The 25,331-nt window shown below is 44.9% G+C and overlaps 3 protein-coding genes across 3 annotated transcripts; 1 reads left to right on the forward strand and 2 right to left on the reverse strand.

Moving 5' to 3' along the window:
- Positions 1-2,145: 2,145 nt before the first annotated feature.
- On the reverse strand, positions 2,146-14,340 carry LOC143009213 (RING finger protein 145-like). Its single transcript, XM_076161244.1, has 12 exons — positions 14,152-14,340; positions 11,073-11,328; positions 9,866-9,974; positions 9,623-9,714; positions 8,666-8,901; positions 8,214-8,389; positions 7,858-7,998; positions 7,541-7,723; positions 7,311-7,458; positions 7,064-7,186; positions 6,729-6,962; positions 2,146-6,255 (listed from the first exon to the last, which is right to left on the reverse strand). The coding sequence occupies exons 2-12, from the start codon at positions 11,254-11,256 to the stop codon at positions 5,563-5,565; spliced, it is 2,319 nt and encodes a 772-aa protein (XP_076017359.1). The 5' UTR covers positions 11,257-11,328; positions 14,152-14,340; the 3' UTR covers positions 2,146-5,562.
- Positions 14,341-15,172: 832 nt separating this feature from the next.
- Positions 15,173-19,778, forward strand: ublcp1 (ubiquitin-like domain containing CTD phosphatase 1). The gene is made up of 11 exons (XM_076161436.1): positions 15,173-15,329; positions 15,524-15,804; positions 16,339-16,430; positions 16,527-16,612; positions 16,701-16,816; positions 16,988-17,086; positions 17,218-17,255; positions 17,451-17,549; positions 17,698-17,814; positions 18,030-18,157; positions 18,251-19,778. Exons 2-11 carry the CDS (start codon positions 15,651-15,653, stop codon positions 18,276-18,278), a joined length of 957 nt encoding a protein of 318 aa, XP_076017551.1. The 5' UTR covers positions 15,173-15,329; positions 15,524-15,650; the 3' UTR covers positions 18,279-19,778.
- A 103-nt stretch (positions 19,779-19,881) lies between these two features.
- Positions 19,882-23,836, reverse strand: il12bb (interleukin 12B, b). The gene is made up of 9 exons (XM_076161321.1): positions 23,735-23,836; positions 23,456-23,549; positions 23,263-23,364; positions 22,652-22,834; positions 21,174-21,279; positions 20,777-20,946; positions 20,519-20,679; positions 20,304-20,422; positions 19,882-20,152 (listed from the first exon to the last, which is right to left on the reverse strand). The coding sequence occupies exons 2-9, from the start codon at positions 23,547-23,549 to the stop codon at positions 20,125-20,127; spliced, it is 963 nt and encodes a 320-aa protein (XP_076017436.1). The 5' UTR covers positions 23,735-23,836; the 3' UTR covers positions 19,882-20,124.
- Positions 23,837-25,331: the final 1,495 nt, after the last annotated feature.

The raw sequence follows: 25,331 nt of genomic DNA on the forward strand, positions 1-25,331 counted from the left end.
CATATTTAATAACACTGTGGACACATTATCGGACTAATTCTAGCAGCAGGCATTTTGTAAATATGTGATATGATGAGAACACACACATTTAGATCTGAGTCGTATTTATATAGACGAACCATATTTCATAGTCACAACATCTCCAGGTCCCATTGTCTCCCGCAGGCCCCGCTCAGTGCAGCCCGGCGCCGCAACACACACAAACAAAAGTGACAATAACAATAATTAGCTCAAAATAACAATGAACATAATTGAGGATAATTGCAAGCAGATTTCGCCGCTTTGTCTCTGCCTGCAGCACCATCTGTTATTGGAAGAGAATTATCTCGCCACGCCGCCGAGTGCAGGAATCAAAACAAAACGCAAATATTAACACAGATTTGAGTCGAGTCTGGGTTTAATTAATAGAATAAAGCAGAGGTATATGAGTGTATTGATCAGTTAGGGTGCAAAGGGTCAACAAGTTGGGTTTTTTTTTTAAATATATTCTCAGCTGCCTGTAAAGATGACTGGCAGCTCTGACTGGCGCCGCTCCAGCCTGGAATTCCCAAAGGTGATTGAAAAACGCTCTTGACCTTGATTAGGCAGAGTAACGGTCTCTCTTTCTCTCTCTCTCTCTCTCCACACAGTAGAAGAAGAAGAACGCAGCGGAGGAGTCGTGGTGCGTTTAGGTGCCGACGATCGATCCCAAGCGGATGAAACGCATAAGGATTAATAACAAATAAAAAAAATGATGAAGAATTTAAGAGATGCAGCTGAATATCAGTTCAGCAAAGTTAACCGGCACTCGTAATTATATGTATAAAAAAAGAGAATCAAAATATAACCTAAGAAATGTAATCAATACTAAAGAATAAATGTTCGGCGTCACAGAATTCCCTCGGAAATTAATTAAATTGTACTTTTAGTGCGCAAAACTACAACTCCTCATATTGCATAAAGGCGTTAAGTGGATTTTGCTGGATTGTGTGAATAAGAATAAGGTCGTTGTGTTTCTATAGAGACCCATAAGTCCCATAAGGTCGAACGTTTCTAAAGTTTGTCCAATAGTCCGTAAACATGCCAAGAGGCTTTAATAGGCCCAAACTAGCTGATGCATCACTTTAATTAGAATGTTACGGTAATAGCAACGCAAAGTAGGAAAATGCTCATAAGCGTTGAAAAATGTAACGCTCGAAATTATTGCGATGAGAAGAAAAACAGAGTGAATTAAAAGGAATGATTAGATGAATTATTATTAGTAATAAGCCACAATAATAATATAAAGAAAACGACCTCCCACCCACACGCACGCGCTCATTTAACATTCACTTAAACACAACAGAATGAATAAAATAAAACTTGAATCCTCTCTTATCTCACTGAATAACGCAGGGACAGATGAAGTCCCTCTACATGAATATTACAGAGTCAGTGTAGCTGCTCTGTCTGTCTCTGGCAGCGGTGAAAGGACTCCCATGATCAGGAGCGCTCTGTTCAAAATGCACACAACGGCACCCCCGTGTGTCCAAACTCTAGAACTACAGCACCAGAACAGTAAAATCGCGTCGACACTGAAAACACTGTAAACAGACGACCTGACCTCCTCTGATTCTACCTGAAATGTGGATAAATAACCAGTGATATTTTAGGATCATTTCATTTCTGTCATTGTGGCTTTTAAAGTAAAATAAAAATAGTTTTGAGGGAGATTTTCATAAAAACACTAAACGTAGTGCACTTCTATCCTGCATAGGTCTATGGTTCTACTTCATCTGAACGTACAAGGTAGAAAATGAAACTAAAGCTACAGAAGAAATGCTCATCTAGTCTAATATAACAGCACAACAGGCTGTATGTGATGGACTTGCTTAGATGAAGTTAACTATTTGTTGTAAATCATTGAAAAGAGATTGAGGCCAGAGTGGATGGTTCATTTTATTTTTGACATTCAGTTTTTGTAAAATAACCAAGGCGATGCCGGGCATAGAGTCCAAAACCATGGAGCATTTAACAGAGGGGGGGCGGGGGGGTTTACAGAGTAGGTGTGTGTGTGTGTGAAAACAAATCCAAGTACACAAAACTGTATGGAGGCTGGGTCAGAGCGGAGCAGCTCTGAACACCATCAGGCCTTTACAGGGAGAATACAAAACTTAACACACATAATGTGCGTTTGTTTGTGTGTGTGTGTGTGTGTGTGTGTGTGTGTGTGTGTGTGTGTGTGTGTGTGTGTGTGTGTGTGTGTGTGTGTGTGTGTGTGTGTGTGTCAGTCAGAGGCAAAGGTATTTGGACAGCACTTTTGTGTCAACGCTCATTAAAAATATATATAAGGGAAGAAACAATCTGCAGCTGGTGATTCTAATGCAACATTCGTTAAGTAAATGAGTTCCAGCGCCAGGATGAGTTTCTCCTGGTGTTCAGCGGAGAAAAGGACAAAGTAGTGGCGTCTAAACGTACAGGAGGAAATGTTAGGGCCGTGTTTATGTCCTGGGCCTTTCTGTTGGACGCTTTAGGACCACATGGTGACACAGCTGACTGAGGACGGTCTAATTCAGAGTAAGAATTTCACAGTAGAGCTGTTATGCAATAAGAAAATATTTTATTACAATAAGAGAAATGTTGGCTTGTTTGGCCTTGGTGGAGGCATCAACCAAAACATTTTTTTATACACGTGAGCAAGACAGATTTGTTGTCTTAATTCCTAAAGCTTGTGGCAGGTAGAACTGTAATTGTAATATTGATTATGTTGTGTACAAGGTTACATGGTCTTGGATGAAGTTCATACATGTGAAGTTTAACAGCAAGCTCCTCTTCAAATGCAGATCGAATCAACAGCTGAGTTTTTTGGGGCCGTTATTCATGATTTAACACTGATGCTTATTCCCAGAACACACACACACGTTTGCCTGTGACCGTCGTCGTATCGCAGGAGAACATTCCGCACGACCACACCAAACCGGAACGTGCGTGGAACATGTCGTGAACCGAGGTCGACACTATGGAGCCCGTATTCTAAAAATCAACGCGAGAAAATCATTGGAGAGTAAAGTCCATATGTCCCCGTCTCTCAGAGGAACATGTGCAAAATACATCAAACTCTACATTTCATCTTCAATTTAAAAAAAAAAAAAAAAAAAAAAAAAAGGAAAAAGAACACAAACAGTGAAGCGGCTGGGTTGCAGGTTTGATGCTCCTACATTCATCATGTATTCATTCTCAGCCCTGCAGCCCAGTGCCCGCAAACTGGAACGGCTGATAAGACCTTTTGAGTTATAGTGGCGGGTTAAGTAATACTGTTTAAGGATTTTACCCCTGCGTCTCCCGTCACTCTGCGGCCGAGCTGTTCCCACTCCTAACAGTCCAGGGCACCGGAGTGATCACACCAGCTGGAGGCCGCGTCATGCAGACGTGGGAGACGCAGTAACACTGGCTGGTCTTTACGCGAGGCCGGGCTCGCTTCCCCCGAAAAGCGTCTTAGCCCTCCAAAACAACTCCTCAATCATTGGCAAAGTAATAAAGGAAACACTCAAGCGCAAGATCGCTTTGAGGGAAGGGGGGGGGGCGAAATCAAGCCTCGACCTAATTCATACATCAACGCTCCTCTGGTTTAATATAGAAGCCGTATAGAGCGACGTTTATATACATTTACACACAAACATATGGGGCTGTTTCCTCCTACACCAACACATCAGAGGGGGATTTGGTTACTGACAGCCACACCACAGCTTTGGACCTCTGCTAGTAGAAACCAGATTAGTGCAAACGCAACTCAAAAGACAGCGATGGCCCAAAGACGCACAGCAGTCGCAAAAAGTTTTAGAGGGTGTGGGGGGGAGGGGAGGGTGGGGGGGGGGAGGGGGAGGGCGTGACAAACAATGGCAGCGTGCGAGCCGTACGTAAAAAGCGTGCATCAAGACTCAGCATTGTCAAGTTTTAAGTCTCCCAATCAAACACTCAAGACTATCATCACACACTTTTGCTTCCCCTCCACCCACGGGTGCAGTTGCCAATCGAGTGTGTGTTTGTGTGCGTGTGTGAGAGTGTACTACAGTGTGAATGGAGGGGAAGACAAAAAAAAACAAAACACTTTCCTATCAAATGGCTCAATTTGCTGGTAGAATCACTGCGTGGAGCGAAGTGTTTGGTGTGGCTGAGGAAGAGGAGGATGATGATGAAGATTTGGTCTCTGATGTGATCGGTTTAAAAAGGAGGCAAAGCCACATTCTTGGGACAACAATCTGAACAATCGCTTGGGTCAAAAGGGAGTGAGTGTGCGAGTGTGTGAGCGAGGAATCGAGAAAGAAAACACGCCTCCCCCCCAAAGCTTCAACTTCCTGGCCGCCTCCACGCTCTCAACATGACGCAGGCTCAGATACATGTTGGCCTGTCAGCGCCCCTCTCCCCCCTTCCGGTTCCTCCATAAAGCAGTAACGCTGTAAAAAGTACCCGAAAAATAACGTTTTCCTTAACAATTATACAAAAGTCTGGCGATGACGAGGAGATACTGTTCTTGCTGGGACCAGCCAAACAATTAGGATTCAAATGTTGAAGCAGTATAATAGAGATGAAATGAAAGAGCTCGAGCGCGGGGAGGGGGGGGGGGTCAATACCACCGGGGGGGAGGGGGAGGGGGGGTCCCACTGTAACACTTGCATATAGGCCACGCCCCTTCCTCAGCTCAGCACCGGGCTTCAGGTCCCGTGACGGCCCTCACGGAACAACAATCAGTCAGTTAATGCCAAGTCCTTACCGACACACACAGTCCGTCACCCAACGGGTAACCTTTGTCAAAACAAAACTCTCACTGAAATGAAAACAAACCAAACGAAACCTCTGACTCGCCAGTCATACAAACCCTGGAGTCGCGCCGTGTTCCTACTCGAACCCGTGACCCGGAGAGAGGGGAACGACCTCCCGAACACTGTGAACTGTGCCGCAGCAGAAACATGAAAAGCTGCGCAAACGGTCACGCATGCAACACCGTGAGACGTTGAAATGAAGACGACGCTTGAAATGATTGTGACAGACGTGGCTGTGCTACGTGCCTGATGTCAACGCAAAGTGTGGAAAAGTCCAATACTGTGATGCCACACTTCAGTTTGTCACCAGTTCACATTTCTAAATAGGATATAGAACCCTCATCTATTAGCCAGTATATTCCACTTCCCTGGGGTTTCTTTGCGTTTCCCCCGCTCACATCCTTACATACTGGATGTGGTCGCAGGTGTTGAGTCCAAAAAGCACAAAAACCCAAACATGTGGGAAAGGTTCTGCCCACACGCATGAAATCGTTGCTGGCATGAATGTAAAACATCATGGAACCGTGTTTCCATTAGAAACCGTTCTAAGACAGTCGACTACAAAAGATGGAATCATCTCTCTGTGTGTCAAAGTACCACCTGAGTGATATCTGCCATGGGGTCGTCTCCTCTGCCCTTACAATGGACATCAAGGGTTTGGGAGGTGAGTTGAAAGGTTGAAGGGACCACCGGAGGCAGCAGAGGGCAGCGTATTAGTCAATGTGCATGCATATGTGTGTATGTGTGGGTGTGTGGGTGGGTGTGGAGTGTGTTAAGAAGGGGCTCAGAGGCTGCATGAAGGAGAAGACTGTTCATCTGTCGGGGAGGTGGGCGGGTCAGGCTGTAGTGAGGGACCAATAGCCTGGGTGGACGACTGCTGGCTGTCCAATAGGAAGCCTGGGTTCAGCTGAGGGGCGGGCTCAGGTTCAGCTGGGGTCGGGGGCTGCGATGGCGAGTGATGAGCGGTGGAGGAAGAGTGCGAGACGCTGCGAGAAGGAGATGAAGGAGAAGGGACCGTGTCCAGGGAGGACGAGGAAGACGAAGAGGGGAGAACCGACGGGCCCTGTAGAGAGTGAGATGGGTGGGAAAGAGGCGGAGGAGGCGGTGATGATGATGATGGAGTCTTAGCCGAGCCCTCTGAGGATGAGGCCGCACTAGAGGAAGAGGTTAGTCCAGCTGAAGTGGTCGGTCTGTTAATTCCATCCTCCTCTTCCCCTTCCTCCTCCTCCTCCTTGCGCTTGTCGTCAGGAGTACTAGAGTCCTTCTCGTTGTCTGCTGAAGGTTTCTCTGTACCGGCTGGGCTCTGCTCCGCTACGGGGGCGGCGTCCTGGGCGGAGCCTCCGGCAGCAGCAGCAGGTGATTGGCTCTTCAGCTGTGAGTGACACAGGGGACACGTCTCCTGGACGTAAAGCCATTTCTTCAGACAGCCAGCGTGGAAGAAATGACTGCATGGAGTGATCACTGCACTGTTCATGTCCTGCAGAGGGAGAGAGGACACACACACACACACACACACAGGATGAAGTTTCACACATTAGGAGCACATGCAGGTGTGTGTATGTGCATGTATGAGACATTTTCAGATGTAAGCTGCACATATTCAGCTGATCACACGTGTTCTGTTTGATTTAGCTGTTGTAACAAGACGAAGCATGGAGGCTCACTCCCTAGGGTCACACACAGAGTAGTTGGCTAATAAATGACTCGGATTCTGATTTATTGTCACTTGAACTTTGTTTTTGTCTGCGTTGAGTCTAATCACACAAACATCTTGTTAGTTTTACTTTCATTTTAACCCTGAATCCTTCTTTAATTAGCAGCAGATGCCTAAGAGAAGAGGTAAACACAGATCTCTCTCTCTCTCTCCTCCACACACAAGACACACAGAAGCTGGCTAAGTGCTCTCTTTAGATAAACACACACACACACACACACTACACAAGTCCCCACCTGGTAGCAGATAGCACAGATGTCATTGTACTGTTCCAGCTGCGTGTTGCTTGCCGTCGGGAGGCTTTTGATCTTGTTGACGGCGTCTCTCCGGAGAAGGAAGCTCTGCCAGCCCAGCTGGGCTCTGAGCCAGACGTTGTAGTAGGAGTGGACCAGGATGATGGTGCTACCCATCACACTCCACTCCCCAAACACCGTCTCCGACACGCCGTAACACACCACACACACTGCCACCTGGAGAAAGAGAACGTGATGACATCGACGCTCTCTTGTGTGTGAAATGTCTGCCTTTGTCATGAGAGAGCGCAGCATCGTGTGTGTGTGTCCATGCTCACCAGGAACTCCAGCAATCTATAGGTGCCGTTGACACAATATATAACTTCATCCATGTTCTCTACAGGAGCTTTACGGATCTCCTCTACCATGAAGAGAATATAGATGAGCAGAGTGCCAAGGACCTGAGGGGGACAGAGAGAGAGTCTGAGCCTTTTCATGTTCATCAATGTCATAGATTAAAGATAACTTAAAAGAGGCTCGGCAGTGCACACAGAGAACAGAGGGGATGAGACGTGTGTGTGTTACCTGCAGGGAGGTGAGGATTGAGGAGGAGATGATGATGAGAAGCCAGAAGTCCATGTGAAAGAACTGGCAGATCATGTAGGCCATGTAGGCCGGAAAGATCAGCAGGAAGAGACACAGAGACACGGCTCGGAAATGCTTCCACAAACTCCTACAGGGGAGAGATGGAGGACGAGGTCAACGACATTTTAACGCATTGAAAAACAAAGCAGCCGCAGCGTCATCACACTTACTTGTCTCTGGACGCCCCCAGGGCCAGGACTATGGGGTCAGCTATCTCCAGCATGGACTGCAGGATGGAAGCCACCACAATGAAGAGGATGATGGACAGGAGGAAGGCTCTGTGGATGACCTGCAGCTCGATGAGGCCGGTCTGCACGGCGAGGATCAGCAGGGTGATGCCTTCAGTCATCCCGCTGGATAGACGGACGGGGAACAAACACCATCAGAACGATTAAAGGTCATCATAGAGAACACGTCTCAAAACCAAACTTATAGACCATATACCTCCATCACACACACACACACACAGGCTAACACACTGACTGACCGGTGCATGGTGTTGTCATTCATAAAGGCCCTGTAGCCTTGCAGGTAAAACTTGCAGAGTGTGAGGACTCCCAGAGCGATGAAGGAGACGGTGAACACCAGACCCAACAGGGAGTACGGTGTACTACAGCACTCTGCAACGCTACGGAGAGAGAAGAAGAAGGGAAAAACATGAGAGATGGGGGGGGGGGGGGGGGGGAGAAAGTATTTGTGCATCTTCAGCTCGCCATACCACAATCCCGCCCCACAAATAACAATCTACCAGATCATACCTTTACCTACCTAATGCTCTTAAAGCAACAATAACTCTTCCTACCCTCCTGCCTCATTAGTCTGGACTGTCCCATATGATCCTACCTGGTGAGAAAGAGGAAAAGGAGCCGCTCCCTTGAGGTAGGCTGGTCTCTGGTGCTGAAGTAGGAGTAGATCTGCAGCGCAAACAGCAGCAGCCAGAAGCACATGAACAGCACGGGAAGCACCAGCTGGTTCCACAGAGACATGCCGAGAGCGAGCAGTCCGTACACCTCCACCACCTGGGGGACAGAGACAGAGACAGAGACAGAGACAGAGACAGAGACAGAGACAGAGACAGAGACAGAGGGAGGGAGGGAGGGAGGGAGGGAGGGAGGGAGGGAGAGAGAGAGGAAAGAAGAGAATGGGGGAAATTGGGACATTGAGAGAATAAGTGCACATCAGCAAGTCGTACCATTCCACACACAGATCACACGATGATAGTGCGTCACACATTTCCCTACAGAGGACATTAGGCAGAATCAGGTTGTAGCGTCAGAATCCAGTGTCATCAGTACCTGAGCCAGCTCCCTGTACGCCGTCTTGGCCAGGTTGTATGGAACCAGCAGGTTAGAAGCCAGGAAGTAAATGACCTCCAGTCCAGTGAAGATCATGGAGAACCTATTGATGAAGACGATGGTCTCCAGGGGGACCAGACACAGCCTGGCCACCAGAGGGAGCAGGTGAGCGGAGAACAGCCAAATCCTCTTGGTCTGCATTACACAGGAGCACAGGGTACACACCACCAGCTGACCTGTAGGAGGAGGCAGTGTTGTTGTTTTAGGAGCCGTTTCTGTTGACATGTTGTTTTTTGTTTAGAGAGTGTGTGTGTGTGTGTGTGTGCGTGTGCGTGCGTGCGTGCGTGCGTGCGTGCGTGCGTGCGTGCGTGCGTGCGTGCGTGCGTGTGTCATTAGTAGTCTCAACTGAGCCCAAATGCTACCAGTGTGAGAATATCTATATCTGTCCCACGATGGTAACAATTATGCCTCGCAGACAAACACTCAAAAGAGAGACGAGATCTTAAGTGGCCATTTGGCTGAAGACCAGTTTCAGATTTGGCAGCTTTAATATTCTCCGTCTTTCTGCAGCAGTGCATCTTTGTCAGAGTAACCGAGCTATTTTTCGCTTCCTCCAGCTCTCACTGTGCAGTGAACTCGCTACTTGACTGTGCTATAAATAACACAGGAGACTCCCTCTCCTCTCTCCAGGCAGATCAACCAGGGCCTTCAGACCCACGCAGGAAAAAATCTTCATCCCTCCGACAAAACTAACATTTTAGCTGCAATTCATTCAGATTTGCAATCTCAATAATTGCAGAAAGAGGTACAGGAGATCACATTGAAGGAGAGAGCGACTTCCACTCTTCTATTGGCCAAACGAAAGGAGCTACTGGATTGCGTAATCATGCTCATGTTTGTGCGCGGTGCAGTCGACCCTGATCACGTGTTCGTGTCTCCTCATGCGTGATGGTGTACCTATGAGTGCAGTGGTGAATCTGTTCATGGAGAGAGGTTCTAGGTATACAGGTCCCTCAAATCCAGACTCCAGCTCACTGCGGACATAATCCCTGGCAAAGAGAGATCAAAACAGAGGAGAACACATTTAACAAAAGGTTGCATTTACAGCCTTAATTAATAATAATAATAACTAAAATGTACAAATGGGACAAATACAGCAATCATTTACTGCTTGATATGTGTGTGTGTGTGTGTTTGTACCTGGAGACTTGATGACCAGCAAACAGCAGCATGGCCGTGAGGACGTACAGGTACAGTTTAACCAGATGCTGACGAGGCAGAGTCAGAAGTACCAAGCTCAAGATGTAACCTGTGAGAGACAAACACACACACACACAAACAAGTCAGTGTGTGTGGTAATGATATATATACTTCCCATTTAACCACAGCATCTTTTGAATCATTCAAAAGATGCTGTACGTGACTGTGTGTGTGTGTGTGTGTGTGTTAGAGAGACAGATGTTTCTTATGTAATTTCAGAGAGCTATTTTCGTCTCTGTTGACAATAAGCTTATCATACAACAGTCAATTAAAAGCCACGAGAGCAAAAGCCTCTTTACAGCAACAACGTGACATCCTCTTCCTCCAGTTTACTGTCCCCACAGCGCTCGTCATCAGAATATAATACACTCGCCGGTCATTACCCAACTGCAGCCAAGTCTGGCAGAAGTTGGCAGGATCTCTAACCTCACCTCATCAGCCTATTCAGCGACTCTGGATGAGCTTTGCCGCACATTTCCCTTACTGGCTTTCTGTGCCGAGTCTAACCAGGTGTTGTTTTACATCTTCCTAATCTAGCTCTGTATTGATAAGAAGGTTTCACCCCCAGAATGCCTTTCAGTTTGCTGCTGTTGCTGCTTAGCTAGATGACTGAAATCAACCTCCACAGACTTTTTGCAATGCTTTTTTTCCCCAGTTTGTGTTCTAGTTAGGTTTCTTAGTAGTTTGGCAGCAGCTACCTGCATGCTTCAGACCAAGGTCACATTAATCCTCATTGGCAGAGCTTAGTCATACTGTCAGAACGCCACCACTGGGACAGGAAAGCTGTAGGAAAGGCAGAGGCTGCACCAGTCTGTTCTGTGGTAACACCTGGGAACTCCGGCTTTTTTTTTTGTCAATGCCAGATTTTCATAATGTCTACAATCCCCCATCACTCTGCCATAATCTTTACAAAGAATGTGCTCAGGATTTGCAGTCTGGCACCATGTGTAAACATTTGTCAGCTGAGGTAAGAGAGCGGTTGACAACAGCGGTGGTTGACAACATTTCCATTTTTGTCAACAATGGCAAAACGAGCTATGTTGTTGTTGTTGTTCTTGTGGAGGTGGAGAGAGAGAAAGAGTGTGCGTGTGCGTGTGCATGTGCGTGCGTGTGTGAGAATGACATTTCCAATCAGACCATCACTGACCTAGGTAGTGCAGGTAGAGCGCCAGGTACTTGTACTGGAACAGAGGGTTATTGGACAGGCTGGAGCGCTGGATCTTCTGGAAGAAAGAGCTGACGTCCCAGCGGTACAGGACGTCCAGCAGCATGATGCTGGGAACGCGCAGACCCACATTGAGTACCGCCTCCATGCGGCCCTTCAGTGCCATGGCCTCAGCTTAACCTCTGACCGATCAGCAGGCAGAACTGACCACTAAGATGGGACGTTTACAGTGGGTGCGCTGAGGAGAGACACAGAAATGGAACAGTCATGGTATTGCAAGCAGCTGATAATGACACAGCAACTGTACAGAAGTCATAATATGGAAATATTTCTACTTCCTCTTTCAGGCTACATCTTTGGCTCATTGGGGACCAGGATTCATTTGTTTGGAGGACACATGAGTGAGTGTTCCTACCTGACGACATGACTCTAGCTACTAACAGCCTATTAAAATACATTCAAATGTCCCAAAGAGCCTTTATACTTTCAGGTCCTTTTATTTTCTTCATACTTTCAGGTACAGAAACCATGTAAACATTCTTCAGGCCTTTCACTTTTTCAGCAGTTGGCAAAACCCATCAGCAATATTTCTAGTGTCCATATCAATCAACCCCTTGTTGTGTTTTCATTAACACACCCGGTAAAGATGAAGCAAAGAAGCACTCCTCCTCAGCACAATCAGCACATTTGCTTTTCATCCACAGGCAACAGTGAATATTTAGGTCACACACGCCACACTTTCCCAATAACTAAAGTGATTCGTATGCCACCGTGTCTGGTAATGTACTGAGGCTAAACTACCCAGCAACAGCCAACATTTGGCAAGTGGGTGGTGTTGAATTTCCACCATGATCACAATTGTTATGCAGATCATTTCATTAGCCAATTCATACGTTCACCCTGGCCAAAGTGAATGTCTTCCACTTGGTGTTTGGCTTCACGTGCAATATACCAACAACAAAGACATTTAAATAAATGTAAATAAAGTCTTATGAGAAGCAATGTTAAATCAGGAAGACGGGTGGAGACTGAATTCTCTCTGTGTCGATCTCTTTCCGATTCTCTGGCGCTTTTGTTTTGTGTGTTTAGAGAGTAGCTGTGTGGAATACAGCCAGTAACAACCTGGAACAATAACTAGGCTGGAGGTCTAGCCATGAATTACAGTCGTTTACATACAACAAGTGGCCTTCACCTTCTACCAAAACATTCATTTGCATATTCACATCTATCAGCCAACCACCACTCAGGTCTGGAGTGTACCCAAATGAATCCAGACCTAAATGACCTGCTGCATGCACACAGCTTCAACGCTGACCGTTACTTATTTGCATGCACATTTCCATTACTACAACGTTTCAGATTAAATGCACTTTGTGATTTTTTTATTTTTACAGAAGTGTTTATAACCCTGTTAAACACAAAGCAAAGGATGTGTACTCATGTATCTAGACCTTACTTCTCTGAATGACATCAGTGTGTCCGCCGGGCTAAGAATGAATTGCGAAACAGCATTGCATTCATGAGCAAAGTGAAACAAAGTACCAGTTCATTTTACTGATACCTTTATATTTGTTTTTGTTTTTGAAATACATGTTTTAGAAGCTTGAAGTGAAACACTACAGCCTTATAAATGTTCTTCATCCATTCCATTCTTATTAACTTAGTGTTCCCAAAGAGAGCAGCGTGTGTTTACAGGTAGACACACAGACACACTAATATAATGATACCTTATGTTGCAAGGTAAGCTGTGAAGTTGTGAAAATGTTCTCATTGTCATCAAAAGCTGCAGGTTGCATACACACTCGTGTCAGTTTCAGCTTTACCTCCTTCCACATCCTGATAAGCCTATCATCGTTACCACACAGCAGCTCTCTCTCTCTCTCTCGCTCCCTCACCCAGCAGCAGTGCAGTAAATCCGCTGCACCGCAGGAGTGCAAGTGCAACACGTTGCTTCTCACTAACAACCAAGCAGGGCTCCTGCAGTGTTTTAGGAAATATTTTGTTTACATCCCTGCGCTTGACGAACTGCTAGAGGTCATTTCACACACGGTTCCTTGTTTGAAGCTCGTTTTGAAGGGGAGAATTAGCCTTCGGGATGATGTTGTCCTCATAAAAACACAGCGGGGCGTCGTGTGAAGTTGCTCCGCGCATCACAGAGCAAAGCTGCATCCCTTCATCTCGCACTTCTGATGTGGCATTTTAACACAAGGCATCGCTTCCAGCAGTTTAACTTTATCCGGGTTGCTAACGGCTGTGTGTCCACCCACTCACATCCCCGCAGCCCAGGACAGGTTGCTGATCAACCTTACGTAACTGTGTTTCCACCGCGACTTTCCGTAACAGGAGACAAATCACTTCCTCGAACCTGAACTTATGTAACGCGACTGACCGAGTTGTTACCTGCCGTATTTCGTGAGCAGCTCCGGGCTTCGATGCGGTCGGATTCGGCCTGGCTGGAGGCATTCACGACATTATTCGCTTAACTGAGACATTTGCACTTGAGATGTTACGAAGGTAGTGTGAGGCTGCATAGTTAATGATGACATGAACTCTAGTAACCCCATCGTCTGGGGCCCCCCCGCCCCCCTCCTGTCCCCGCTGCACCGGAACACTGCAACACTTATCAACACTGTCAGTATTTGACCCAACAAGCCAGACGAGTGATTAAAACTTCTCCAAACACGATCGGCTGGAAATGTAAACGAGACGATTAAATAAGCGGCACTCAAGCTGTGACGAGGTGATGAGCTGCATCGAGCTGTCAGCAGGCACAGCGCCAACACTTAGCCGCTGTCAACACCGAAGCTAACTTAACACACTGCGGAACATAAATAGCAACACAACTTATACAATGTAGCGTGTTTGGAGCGCTTTAAACATCGCCGACGCCACAAAACCTCATATTACTATTTATTATTATAAGCACTAACTGGTTGCTCTTAGCCACAAATCCGCCATCCGTGCGCCGGGGCAGATAAAGTTAGCCTAGCCTAGCCAGCCCAGTTAGCACTACGAGAAATTCCGAGCTAGCGACAAATAAGGAACAAATCGTCAAACTTACATCTCACGGACGATTTTCGCAGTGTGTAAATCACTTTCGGGGTGCTTTTCAGGTCGGATATCAACCATTTTAACTCGGCACCACCCGAGTTAACGGTCCCATCGATGGAAGCGTCTCAGACTCCGAAGATGCGGCCCGTCCGCTCATCTCACCTCGCAGCCATTAGCAAGTGTTGAGGAAAATGTACTGCGCATGCGCAATATGATTACCCCACGAAATCTATTCTAGTTTTTTTTAAATAATTATTCTCCAGTTTCAACAGTGCAGTAAATGAATTTATAAATGTGCGTTATAAATTCTTACTTCCTAATGTAAATGAAGAAACAGCATTTTGTTGGTCCTCAATTCCATCAAGGGGCAATATAATTAATGGCGTTAATCAGGGGTTAAGTACTAGATTATTATTATTATTTTTATTATGATTATGATTATTATGATTATTATGATTATTATGATTATTATTACTATTATTGAGGAAAGCACATGACATGACAATGAGCATACCTTTATGGGACATTTATGAGATTTTGATACAGAAAGGGGGAGGGGGGGGAGAAAGAGAGGAATGAGAAAAGTAATAAATGTTGACTAGGACCTGTGTAACTAGATAATATTTAAACTTTATGCTTCAATTTTATGATATCATTTCATTTGACAAACAAGACATTCATGTGTCACTGGAGCAGAGATTGCTTTTAGTGTTCACATATGATGCAAACATTTCCAGTATTTGATCGACATGCAATCTTCATCATCTTTTTTATCAGGGATCTTTAACAACATTGCATAGTACCGGATTGTAGCTATAAAGTATAGGGGCTATAAAGTAACCCCTATAAATCTAAACCGTGAACGTGATTTTCTTTTAGCGGTACAACTTGGGTGTAATGTTTCATGTTTATTTTTTTTTACCTCAGTGTTCTGACGTCATTACATGTCATTACATAAAATGATTCATAAGAAGTTTTTTTTTCCATCGTAATAGAATCTATTCTTTTTTCCAATTGGAGTGTCTATGGTAACGAAGCATTTGTCGTACGTCACTTCCGGCAAGCTTGCAGGAAGTGCAGAGTGTATCTGTCGATGAATGAAACTGGACTAAGTTCGTTCAATCATCTAACTTTTCACAAACATTTCACAGCGTTTGGCGACCATCACCTGCTACTTTACGACACAAGGTAAGAGCAACCAAACCGCGTAGCTCTGTTAGCTAACGTTAGCCTAGCTGGCTGGCTAGCTCGAGTTGATCCATAGCTGCTAACTGATGCTAGCCGTGTCATGCCGGAGACATCAGGAGCTGTGCGGCCAATGTGTCGGTCATCTCCCCCTGACACCTCCCGTCATTTTCTGCCCCCTCCCTCTTTTTCCTCAGGTGTCTGCGCGCATGTTTGTGTCTGTAGCTCCGAAGTGTGTGTGCTTGTCTATTTAACTCCAGCCGCAGCAGTGTGTGTGCGCGCGTGTGTGTGTGTGTGTACATGTGTGTAGAGCCCGTGTGAGCTATGTCAGTGTCGGTGATCATAAAGTGGGGAGGTCAGGAGTACTCCATCAGCTCGCTGTCAGAGGAGGACACTGTGATGGATCTCAAACAGTCCATTAAGACGCTGACGGGGGTTCTGCCTGAGAGACAGAAGCTGCTGGGACTCAAAGTCAAAGGTGAGAAGACACTGGGGTTTGTGTCAGCAGGGAAGTGGGACATCTTGACCAGAACAATCTGGAATGTTGGGTCACAGTAGGACCGCGATATAAAGAAATAGAAATGTAACCAACAGCTTGCAATGAGGCAAAATATGAGCTTATAACACGTATGGGTGTTTGGACCGCACGTTACTGTGAACCTGTTTTTCAGAGGTTCCATTGTGGACAACTCAATCAGAACCGTGGCCATTTGCATACTGTCAACGCCTACAGCTTGGTCTCAGAAATGACACACTGAGGGGCTGGAAACAGACTTAGGACTTAGGAACAATAGAAGACGTGTTACTATTGAACCAAGTAGTAATAGTAGTCGTAGTAGTAAACTAGTAGTATTTCATGTACGCTTACAGGAGGTCTAGTATCAGCATTAGTGCTTGGCCAATTACTACTTCTGCGTGTATCCAATTAACCTCTGAATGCTGATTGGATGCTGATTTTCAATCAAATGTAACACACTTCTTTACTTCTTTACTCATTGGTCCCCACCTTCAGGTAAGCCTGCGGAGGATGAGGTGAAGCTGGGCTCTCTGAAGCTGAAGCCTAACACTAAGATCATGATGATGGGTACCAGAGAGGAGGGCCTGGTAAGTGGAATGGCGATCCGGTGAGGACTTGAATGACACGACAAAGTCCTTGAATTTGCGGCTGTAACCGTGCATGTGTTTGTGTTCCTCGTGAAGGAAGACGTGTTAGCCCCTCCCCCAGAGAACGACGACGTGGTCAACGATTTTGACATTGAGGAGGAGGTCATTGAAGTGGAGAACAGGTCAGATGTGATTTCTCCCAAGACTTTTAGCAGGGTGGTGGTGGTGGAGGAGGAGTGTGTGAGTAGCGTGTGTGTTCTACATTTCTAGAGAGGAGAACCTTGCTAAGATTGCTCGTAGGGTGAAAGATTACAAGGTGGAGGAGATGAATCCTCCCAGAGAAGGAAAGCGGCTCCTGGTGTTAGATGTGGACTACACACTGTTTGGTGAGTGACAGGACCTCTGGCGTCTCTCCGTACATCACTAAACCTCCTGTCCTGTAAAATCATAGCTGTACATTACGTGACATAGTGAATGGTTTTTGTACACACAGCACAACTAACGGGAAGTGGTTAGAAACATTGTGGTTCATGTCTGTTTGCTGTGTGTGTTTTTAGATCACAAGTCGTGTGCGGAAACGGGTCAAGAGCTGATGAGGCCGTACCTTCACGAGTTTCTGACTTCAGCCTACGAAGACTACGACATTGTGATCTGGTGTATGTCTCCTCTGTTCTCCTCTCCTCTCCTCTCCTCTCCTCTCCTCTCCTCTCCTCTCCTCTCTCTTTTGATGCAGTCCATTGAAACATACCATACATGCCACATTGTCATCATTGTTTCTCTCCTTTAGCTGCCACAAGTATGAAGTGGATCGACGCCAAAATGAAAGTAAGGATTCCATTTCTTTTGTCCTTTCTTCTTGTTATTACCACCGGCTTGTTAAACCGACTACCCACAATTGCCAAGGGGTGGCAGTGTTGTTCATCATTAGAACCTATTTGGTCTTTCTGTAGCTGGAGAACAACGGAGCCCACTGACACACTCTGTTTGTATTTATTTATTTATGTGTGTGTGTGTGTGTAGGAGCTGGGAGTGACAGACAACCCCAACTACAAGGTCACGTTCATGTTGGACAGTGCGGCCATGATCACAGTTCACACCCCTAAGAGAGGCGTGGTGGAGGTGAGTGTGTCATTCCCCCTCACTCTGTCCACTTCACTGCACTTTGTGGAGACTCCTGCACACTTGATTTGGCCATCATTGCCTGAGTTAGCAGGTATGTGGTGCTTTGTGATGAGGTGACAGCGTTAACGTGCGTTTGCGTCTCCAGGTGAAGCCTCTGGGCGTCATATGGGGGAAGTACGCCGAGTTTTACAGCAGGAAGAACACCATAATGTTTGACGACATTGGAAGAAACTTCCTCATGAACCCACAGAACGGTCTGAAGGTAAGGTCACACACTGTGCGTCAACGTGACTGAAGCTGCCTCTTCCTTCATCAAATAACACTGTGTGTGTGTGTGTGTGTGTGTGTGTGTGTGTGTGTGTGTGTGTGTGTGTGTGTGTGTGTGTGTGTGTGTGTGTGTGTGTGTGTGTGTGTGTGTGTGTGTGTGTGTGTGTGTGTGTGTGTGTGTGTGTGTGTGTGTGTGTGTGTGTGTGTCAGATCCGACCCTTCATGAAGGCCCACCTCAACAGAGAGAAAGACAGGGAGTTGTATAAACTGGCCCAGTACCTCAAAGAAATCGCCAAGCTCGAGGACTTGACAGGACTCAACCATAAACACTGGGAGAGGTGGGTACACACACACACACACATTAAGCAGGAATACCCTCTCACATCAGTGTCGTAGCAGCTAACAAATGATAACCTTCTGCATGTACACAGGTACTTATCTAAGCGGCAGCATCACTGAAGACGGATTCCATCGGGATTGAGACTTGGGTCGGCTGCAACTGTCCCGCCGCTCAGTACACCCACACACACACACACACACACACACACACACACACACACACAGGTTGATCTACTCATTTATCCCAAATCCGTACCCTGCAGTTACCAACATTCAAGCTCAGGACTGAGATGGGCTTTCATTGTTTATATATCTGCATGTTCTCCGTCTCTCTTCGTCTCTCTCCCGTCTCTCATGCACACGCACACACGCACACATGCACACACGCACATACACACCTGAAAACATTTCTTAAAATCTAGCTGGGTGACATTTCAGCAGCTCGACATCGCAGACGGTGCAACGTTGCCCTCCCCAAAACACTTTTTCACTGTCCTGTAAGCGTCAGAGCCGTCTGGTGTTAGAAAGGCAAATACAATTTCACTACACTCAAGAGTAATGAGACGGGTGAGACTTTAACCACTAGTCCCGCCGACACTGACGGTTTTAACTCAAAGCTCATAAGAAAAACCCTCCAGCATAAGCAGCTACAATTTGGACACACACTATTTATCTTGTGCCGTTATGCAATAATCCTCGCATCTCCTGAGGTAAAGAGTGATACACACATCGCATCAAAAGACTGACAGTGGAAGCACACGTGTTTTGCGGGGAGAAAAAAAAATTAGTGTTACTTGTTGTTACATGTAGGGGTCGCAGAGGCCCGCGAGTTGTAGGACGTCGTACATACGGTATGTGTAGGTGGTCAGGCCGCCGTGGGAGGATGGGTGTGTGTGTGAGCCTAAAGCGCAGAGAAAAGGCCCGTGTGTTTTTGTCTGCATTTTGATTGTCGCCGGTCGCACACTCGGACGTACGTGAAGAATCATTTCTATTTTTTAATGCAGAAGTTATGGAATTCTGTACATTGCGTAGAGCTTTTATTGAAGTTTTTTGGTACCTCCTTTATGTTTACGAAAATGACTAATGAGGGACGGCGACTGGAAATACAAGAAGTTGAGTCACACTCGCGGACACTGGCGTACAGGCAGGTGTCGTCTTCATATAAGTTTACTTTTTTTCTCTCCTGTACCTTGGCTGCACATTGAGCAGTGTGGATTGTAAACCCTTGCATTAAGCACTATTCTGATCTTAACACCGGATGAAAAGACTCTGTGATGTAAAGCGATCCGCTCACAGTCCCCGAAACACACAGAGAATTAGCATTCAGCTCGTGTTCAGCTTTTTGCTTTAACTGACAAAAAAGCGTAGGCAACCCACTATGTAAACATATCAATTAATGGCGGTTTAATTTATGGGTTAAAGAAGGAAATCTTGTTAACCTGAACCTCTGTGGAGCATCAGGGAAGGGATTTTTCAGATTTCAGTTTGGTGTTTTCCTGCCTTTTTGTGTTGTACTCATCCCAGCCCTCCTGACATGTAAATATGAGAATAAAAACAACCTTTTTTGTAACAAGCTTTTTTGTGTTTTGTTGATCATTTTGTACCGTGGACAATAATAAATCCCACATGATAAAGCATTTCCTTTGTATCGTCATTGACAAGATCCCCAAATAATGTGTTGTTTTGAATAGCAGAGACGAAAAAGTTATATGATATCAAGCATGACTTTATTTAAAGATCCTCAGGGAGGGAATTTTAGCTGCATTTGTGCGTTGAAATGCAACAACAAGCAGAAATAAATTACACATGGACGATTGATTGTCACAGGTGTGTGTTTGACACTGTGGCTCCACAAAGACAAAGTAAAAGAATATCTTGAATAAATACTGTACAGGTACACATTCATCGCAATACTTCCTGCAAACTACATGACGACGTGTGAAGCTCTGCGGTCCACAGACAGAAGTTAGCGGCTGGCTCTGTGCTTGTTCACCCTGCAGAACAGAGCAGAGCAGATTAGATGTTAGCTCCTGTTATGAATATTGATATTATTTGGTATAAAAGATGACTTATCCATCATAAATTCATCTACATCCCTATTTTGTTTCCCTTATTTTGCCTAAACAATTGAATACATGTACTCACACATACTGGCTCCAGTTGCTCCACGGTCCATTTGTGAATTTGTCTTGTGCCCGCACGCAGAAAACATACTTCTTGGTTTTGATGTTGACCTCATATGTAGTTGCTTCTGTGGTGTCAAGCTACCCAGGGCAAAAAGAGAGAGAAGTAGGACTCAAACAATTAACCTTGAACCTTCATACTGCACATACAACATACATCATGCATTTACTGATTACCCTGATGTGATCTATGGCGTCGCAGGAGTCTCTGTGGTGGACTATCTTGACCTGGAATAGCAGGCGGAAGAAGGTGCAGGGCTTTTCCCAGGAGTCTGGGTAGTTCCAGCTAAACACGCCGCCCTCGGCCTCTCGCAAAGACGGGAGTTGCTCCGGCCTCACTGAAGAGGATAGAGGAGGAGGGGGGTGGTTGTTAGTGGAGAAGTGGATGGAGGGAAGAATGGGATATCGCCATATTCTGCTTTACAAATGTGTTACCGATATCTCTCAGGAAGAACTCCCTTGTGTAGGCCTCCAGGCGCCAGTAGCTACGCAGGTAAACAGTGATAGAGATGCGATGCTGCTCCTCTTTGTATTGGCAGTCTGCATCCTGGCAGTCAATTCTTGACCCGTCAGTGTTCAGCTCGCAGCTTATGTTTTCAGACTTTCTGCATCGGGACATTGATTAAACACAATGAGCAAGTATCACCCCAAAAAAGATCTTTCATTCTAAAGTGTAGGTAAGTAAATTTTAATATAAGCCGAGAAATGTACTCATCTTTTAAAAGTAAGAATACACGTGGAGATATTGTATAATCCAATTTCATTTAAAGTATCACTATATGTCATTCTAAGTTACTACAGCAAATGTAGGTGAGTAAACGTGTGCCCTCACCGCTCTGCCTTCACCAGCACCACGGCGGCATTGGATCGATAGTGTGTTCTTGTCCAGCTGCAGTGGAAGGAGCCTTCGTAGTTGAGTGCCCAGCAGTGGATGTGACCTGTCGATGGACGAGAACACTTAACATTAATATGTACATAGCAGCCTCTGCTATCCTTAGACGTTTGAACCTCTGGCCTAATTGTTTTAGGGCTCAAAAAAACACACAGCGTCCACAGATTCTTACAATGTGAGGAAGACGACATAAAGGCCTGTGAAATATGTCCTTTAAAATGTTCATCATATAAGTAGAACAAACATCTGCGCCAAACACAAGGTTTCTCTTTACGCTAACTTAACCGTGGTTGCCCTTTGTTTACACCGCTAGCACAGCAGGTGTGAAATTGACAGTGACGTAATAAGGTTTCAGAAACATGGTGGTTAAGACTCTCACCACAGAGCAGCACGTTCTCTCACTATGGCGAAGGCTTAGCTCACAAATACGAAACATTTATACCCTGTAGCTAGTACCTTAGAACCACACTAGGAGTTAGCAAAACCCATGACCACTGGCACTTTATAGTTTGTTTATGGGTACAGGTTGTAATGGAAATATGTTTACCATGACATACAAAGATAATGCCATTCATTTATTCAGTACTCCAAGTTTGCCTCCTCCTCATGCGTCCATCATCGACGTAATTATATTTGTGCCTTATCACAGTACGGACAAATAACAGAACTAGAATACTAAGGGTTAAAATAACAGGTAGCTTCAGGACAGCGTCTCTTCCCTTGCTGCTATTACTTTACCTCCGGCCCTTCTCTTATCTCATTTCCCTTCTCCCATGCTGCAGGATCACTTTATTGCTGTGATGGCCCCCAGCGGTTTTTCAGATATCGTGAGTTTCATATTTCCTATTTTAAAGATTTTTCAGCCTTCCCCATACGTGTGTATTGCATCTTGTTAGAGTGGAAGCAAGTTGAAGCTGAAATTTCCTCATATAGCCCCATGTAAAATTTTGAGCAGAGAAATATCTTTTACATGTTTTTGAACTCGCTGTTATTTTGTTATTTTCTGGCCTTTTTGGACAATAATACATCTCTACGTTCAAGAAGTTCTCCTTCATCTCACGGTCCAATCCTTTTTCAAATAGCAGTTATGGTATTTGCGTGAGAGCCAGTTGTTCGACATGTGGTTTTCAGGCATTTTCTGCCTTTACACTGACTCAGCTCGGCTGTGCCTGTTGTTTGTAAAAAATGGACAGCTTCGAAGGATTTTGCTTTCGCTGTCACTCAAACTGCTTGTAACTTGCACAGAAACCATTTGGACATTCTTCAGGCCTTCAGGGTTCAATCTTTTCCAATCATTCAACAAAACCTTTCAGCAACTGCAATCACAGCGCATTTCTAGTCACATCTTTTGTCTGGTTTTGGATCACTGTCTATGTTATCACCATCTCTCTCATCCTTCCTCACACACCACATCTCACCTTCTTCATGGGATTTCTTCTCCAGGATGACTGTGTGGTTGTCTGGGTACAGCTGCACCAGGACCAGAGTGTGGTTCAGGTATTGCCCGGTTGAACGGAGGTGGCACGTGTAGTTCCCTCCATCCATCTCCAGCACCGGCACTGTGATGTTGTTCCCCTGCAGAGCTGGACTGGGCTCCACACCTGACACATGCAAGATTGTTAGAGCTAATTCATAAGGTTAGTCGACATTTTCTTTTGTAAACATAAGTAAAAGACACCCCAGGGACTGGGGTTGCAAATTAGCCATCTGGATAGAAACCTTTCATGTAACACATCTACCTACTCTGTTATGCATTGATTTGTGATGGCTATGTGTGTAATAATGTGCGCTGCATTGTCCCTGAAAAAATAAACTAATAATAATGTTGCTACTTTAATGGAATGTTTCCTCTTTACGATACATGATTCACTATATTTCAAAGGGAGACATTGTCTTTGTTACTCCATGACATCTTTCTGTAGTCAGCATACGTTTATTAAACAGAATTTCAGTATTTAATACCTAAGTGTTGTAGTAGTGGTAGTAGTAATTGTAGTGGTAGTATTTGTAATAAAAACTATTTTACTACCGTTTTTCTTCCAAAACACTTCCTGATTGTGATGGGCTTCTCCACAGATCAGAGGAACATCAATCGTGGTAGGAAGATCGTGGGGCACCCGCAGGACCAGAACTAGTGGACAAGACACCCAGACACACACTCACCAAATGAAGTAAGGAGACAAATGGTGTGAATGTTCAGAAGCGAGAGATCAGTTACCCACCATGATCCATGAGAGTTTCTATGATTTCTTGGTGACTCTCAGAGCTTTGACAGCATGGCGCCATGTAGAGGCCCATAAGGAGTAATGCAAGCATCTGGAGGACAGGACAGAATGAGATATGACAGTAAGTTCATACTGAAAATACATAATGTTATAATACTGTGAAATATGTGTCAATCAAATCAATTATTTTAAACTGTGCTTCATTTTTCAATACAATTTGTCAGCTCCTTTCTATGAAATTCTCCTTAAGTTAATTAGTAAGCTACAGTGTCTTACCTTGTGGACTGGAGCAGATACAAAATTCTCACAAAAAGATGAGTGCTGACCCGATGAGCTGAGATGTCTGTTGTGAGAGTGTGTGTGAGTGTGTGATGAGACTGTCTGCGATGATGTATTTATGTAGGACAGAAGCAGAAGGTAGAAAAACCCCAACCTGAGGAGGACTTCCTCTTCACTTTGTATCTGTTCACTAAGAGGCCCACGTGTGGAATTGTGAGTGTGTGTGTGTGTGTGTGTGTGTGTGTGTGTGTGTGTGTTATATGCAGAGGCGGATAGTAACGGAGTACATTTACTTGAGTACTGTACTTAAGTACACTTTTTAGGGATCTGTACTTTACTCGAGTATCATGTTGGGGGAGTACTAATGACTTTTACTGAAGTACATTTGAAAGGAAAATATCGTACTTTTTACTCCGCTACATTTCTATCATAACCATATTTTCCATAACCATAAGTACTTGTTACTTTTTCTAAAAAAAAAAAACCTGTGGATTCAGTATTTTGTTGTTTCCTTCCCAAACGTGATTGGATTGTACAGGTGCCACTGACAGGGACAGCCTATCAGCAATCCGGAGAATGTCAGAAAAAATTACGGGGACTTTTACCTTCGGAAAAACGGTTCGGAAAAAGCGACCTCAGATAATATTAGTCCCGAGCGAATACGACCCTGTAAAAGCGTATGTAGGTAGTCTGTCATGTCCTGTTTAAAGGTAGTTTTCACTGTTTCTCGTGCATGGAGGCACTTAAAGAAGCCCTCGGTATCATTGGCAGTCGAAATATAATAGCCCGGGGCAAAACCGAAGTGTTCTGGACATACGAACACTGATAAAAAAAGAAAGTCAAACTTATCAGAGGCCAAGACTTTACCACCACTGTTGTTGGGTAATATTTATCTTCATTAATTATTATCAACTTGTCACACATAGGCTTAGGAATACTGTGTGTGTGTGTGCGTGCGCGCGTGTTGTCACACATACACACAAATTAGCTGCATTTTCTTTTTTCTTCTTGCATATAAACCCATTCATTCAAGCACAAATTTATTTTCATAATTTGTGACATTCTTCAAGGTATTAACATTAAAGATTCCATAAAAACTCCATCCAGGAGGTTTCTATAGGCAGTAATAATACAATATTTAGAAAATGTACTCTTGGTGCTTGAGTACTTTTAAAAACAAGTACTTCAGTACTTTTACTTAAGTACACATCTGACTGTAGTACTTTTACTTGTACTTGAGTAAAATTTAACAAGCGGTATCTGTACCTTTACTTAAGTAATGAAGCTGTGTACTCCGTCCGCCTCTGGTTATATGTAATATTATATGATGAACTGACTGAGTTAAAGTGCCTGCGATATAACACACACATCTTCTCATATCCCAAATATATTTAGCAGTCATTACTCAAAGAGCTGTGAAAGATTCTATCATAGACATTATTGCTCTTCATCCTTAATTCACTCAGTCAGGAGGGTGATGACAAATGTGGAGAAGCTTAAAGAAGCTTTTGTGTCATTATGGTATTGTGGGTTGATTGTTTTAAGGGAAGTCAGAACAACAAGAAGAGACAGAAACCTCCTAGGAAAAGGAACT

Source organism: Genypterus blacodes, unplaced genomic scaffold (genome assembly GCF_046128005.1).
Source record: "Genypterus blacodes isolate CSIRO-AG114 ecotype Tasmania unplaced genomic scaffold, CSIRO-AGI_Gbla_v1 ptg000111l_1, whole genome shotgun sequence".
NCBI lineage: Eukaryota > Metazoa > Chordata > Actinopteri > Ophidiiformes > Ophidiidae > Genypterus > Genypterus blacodes.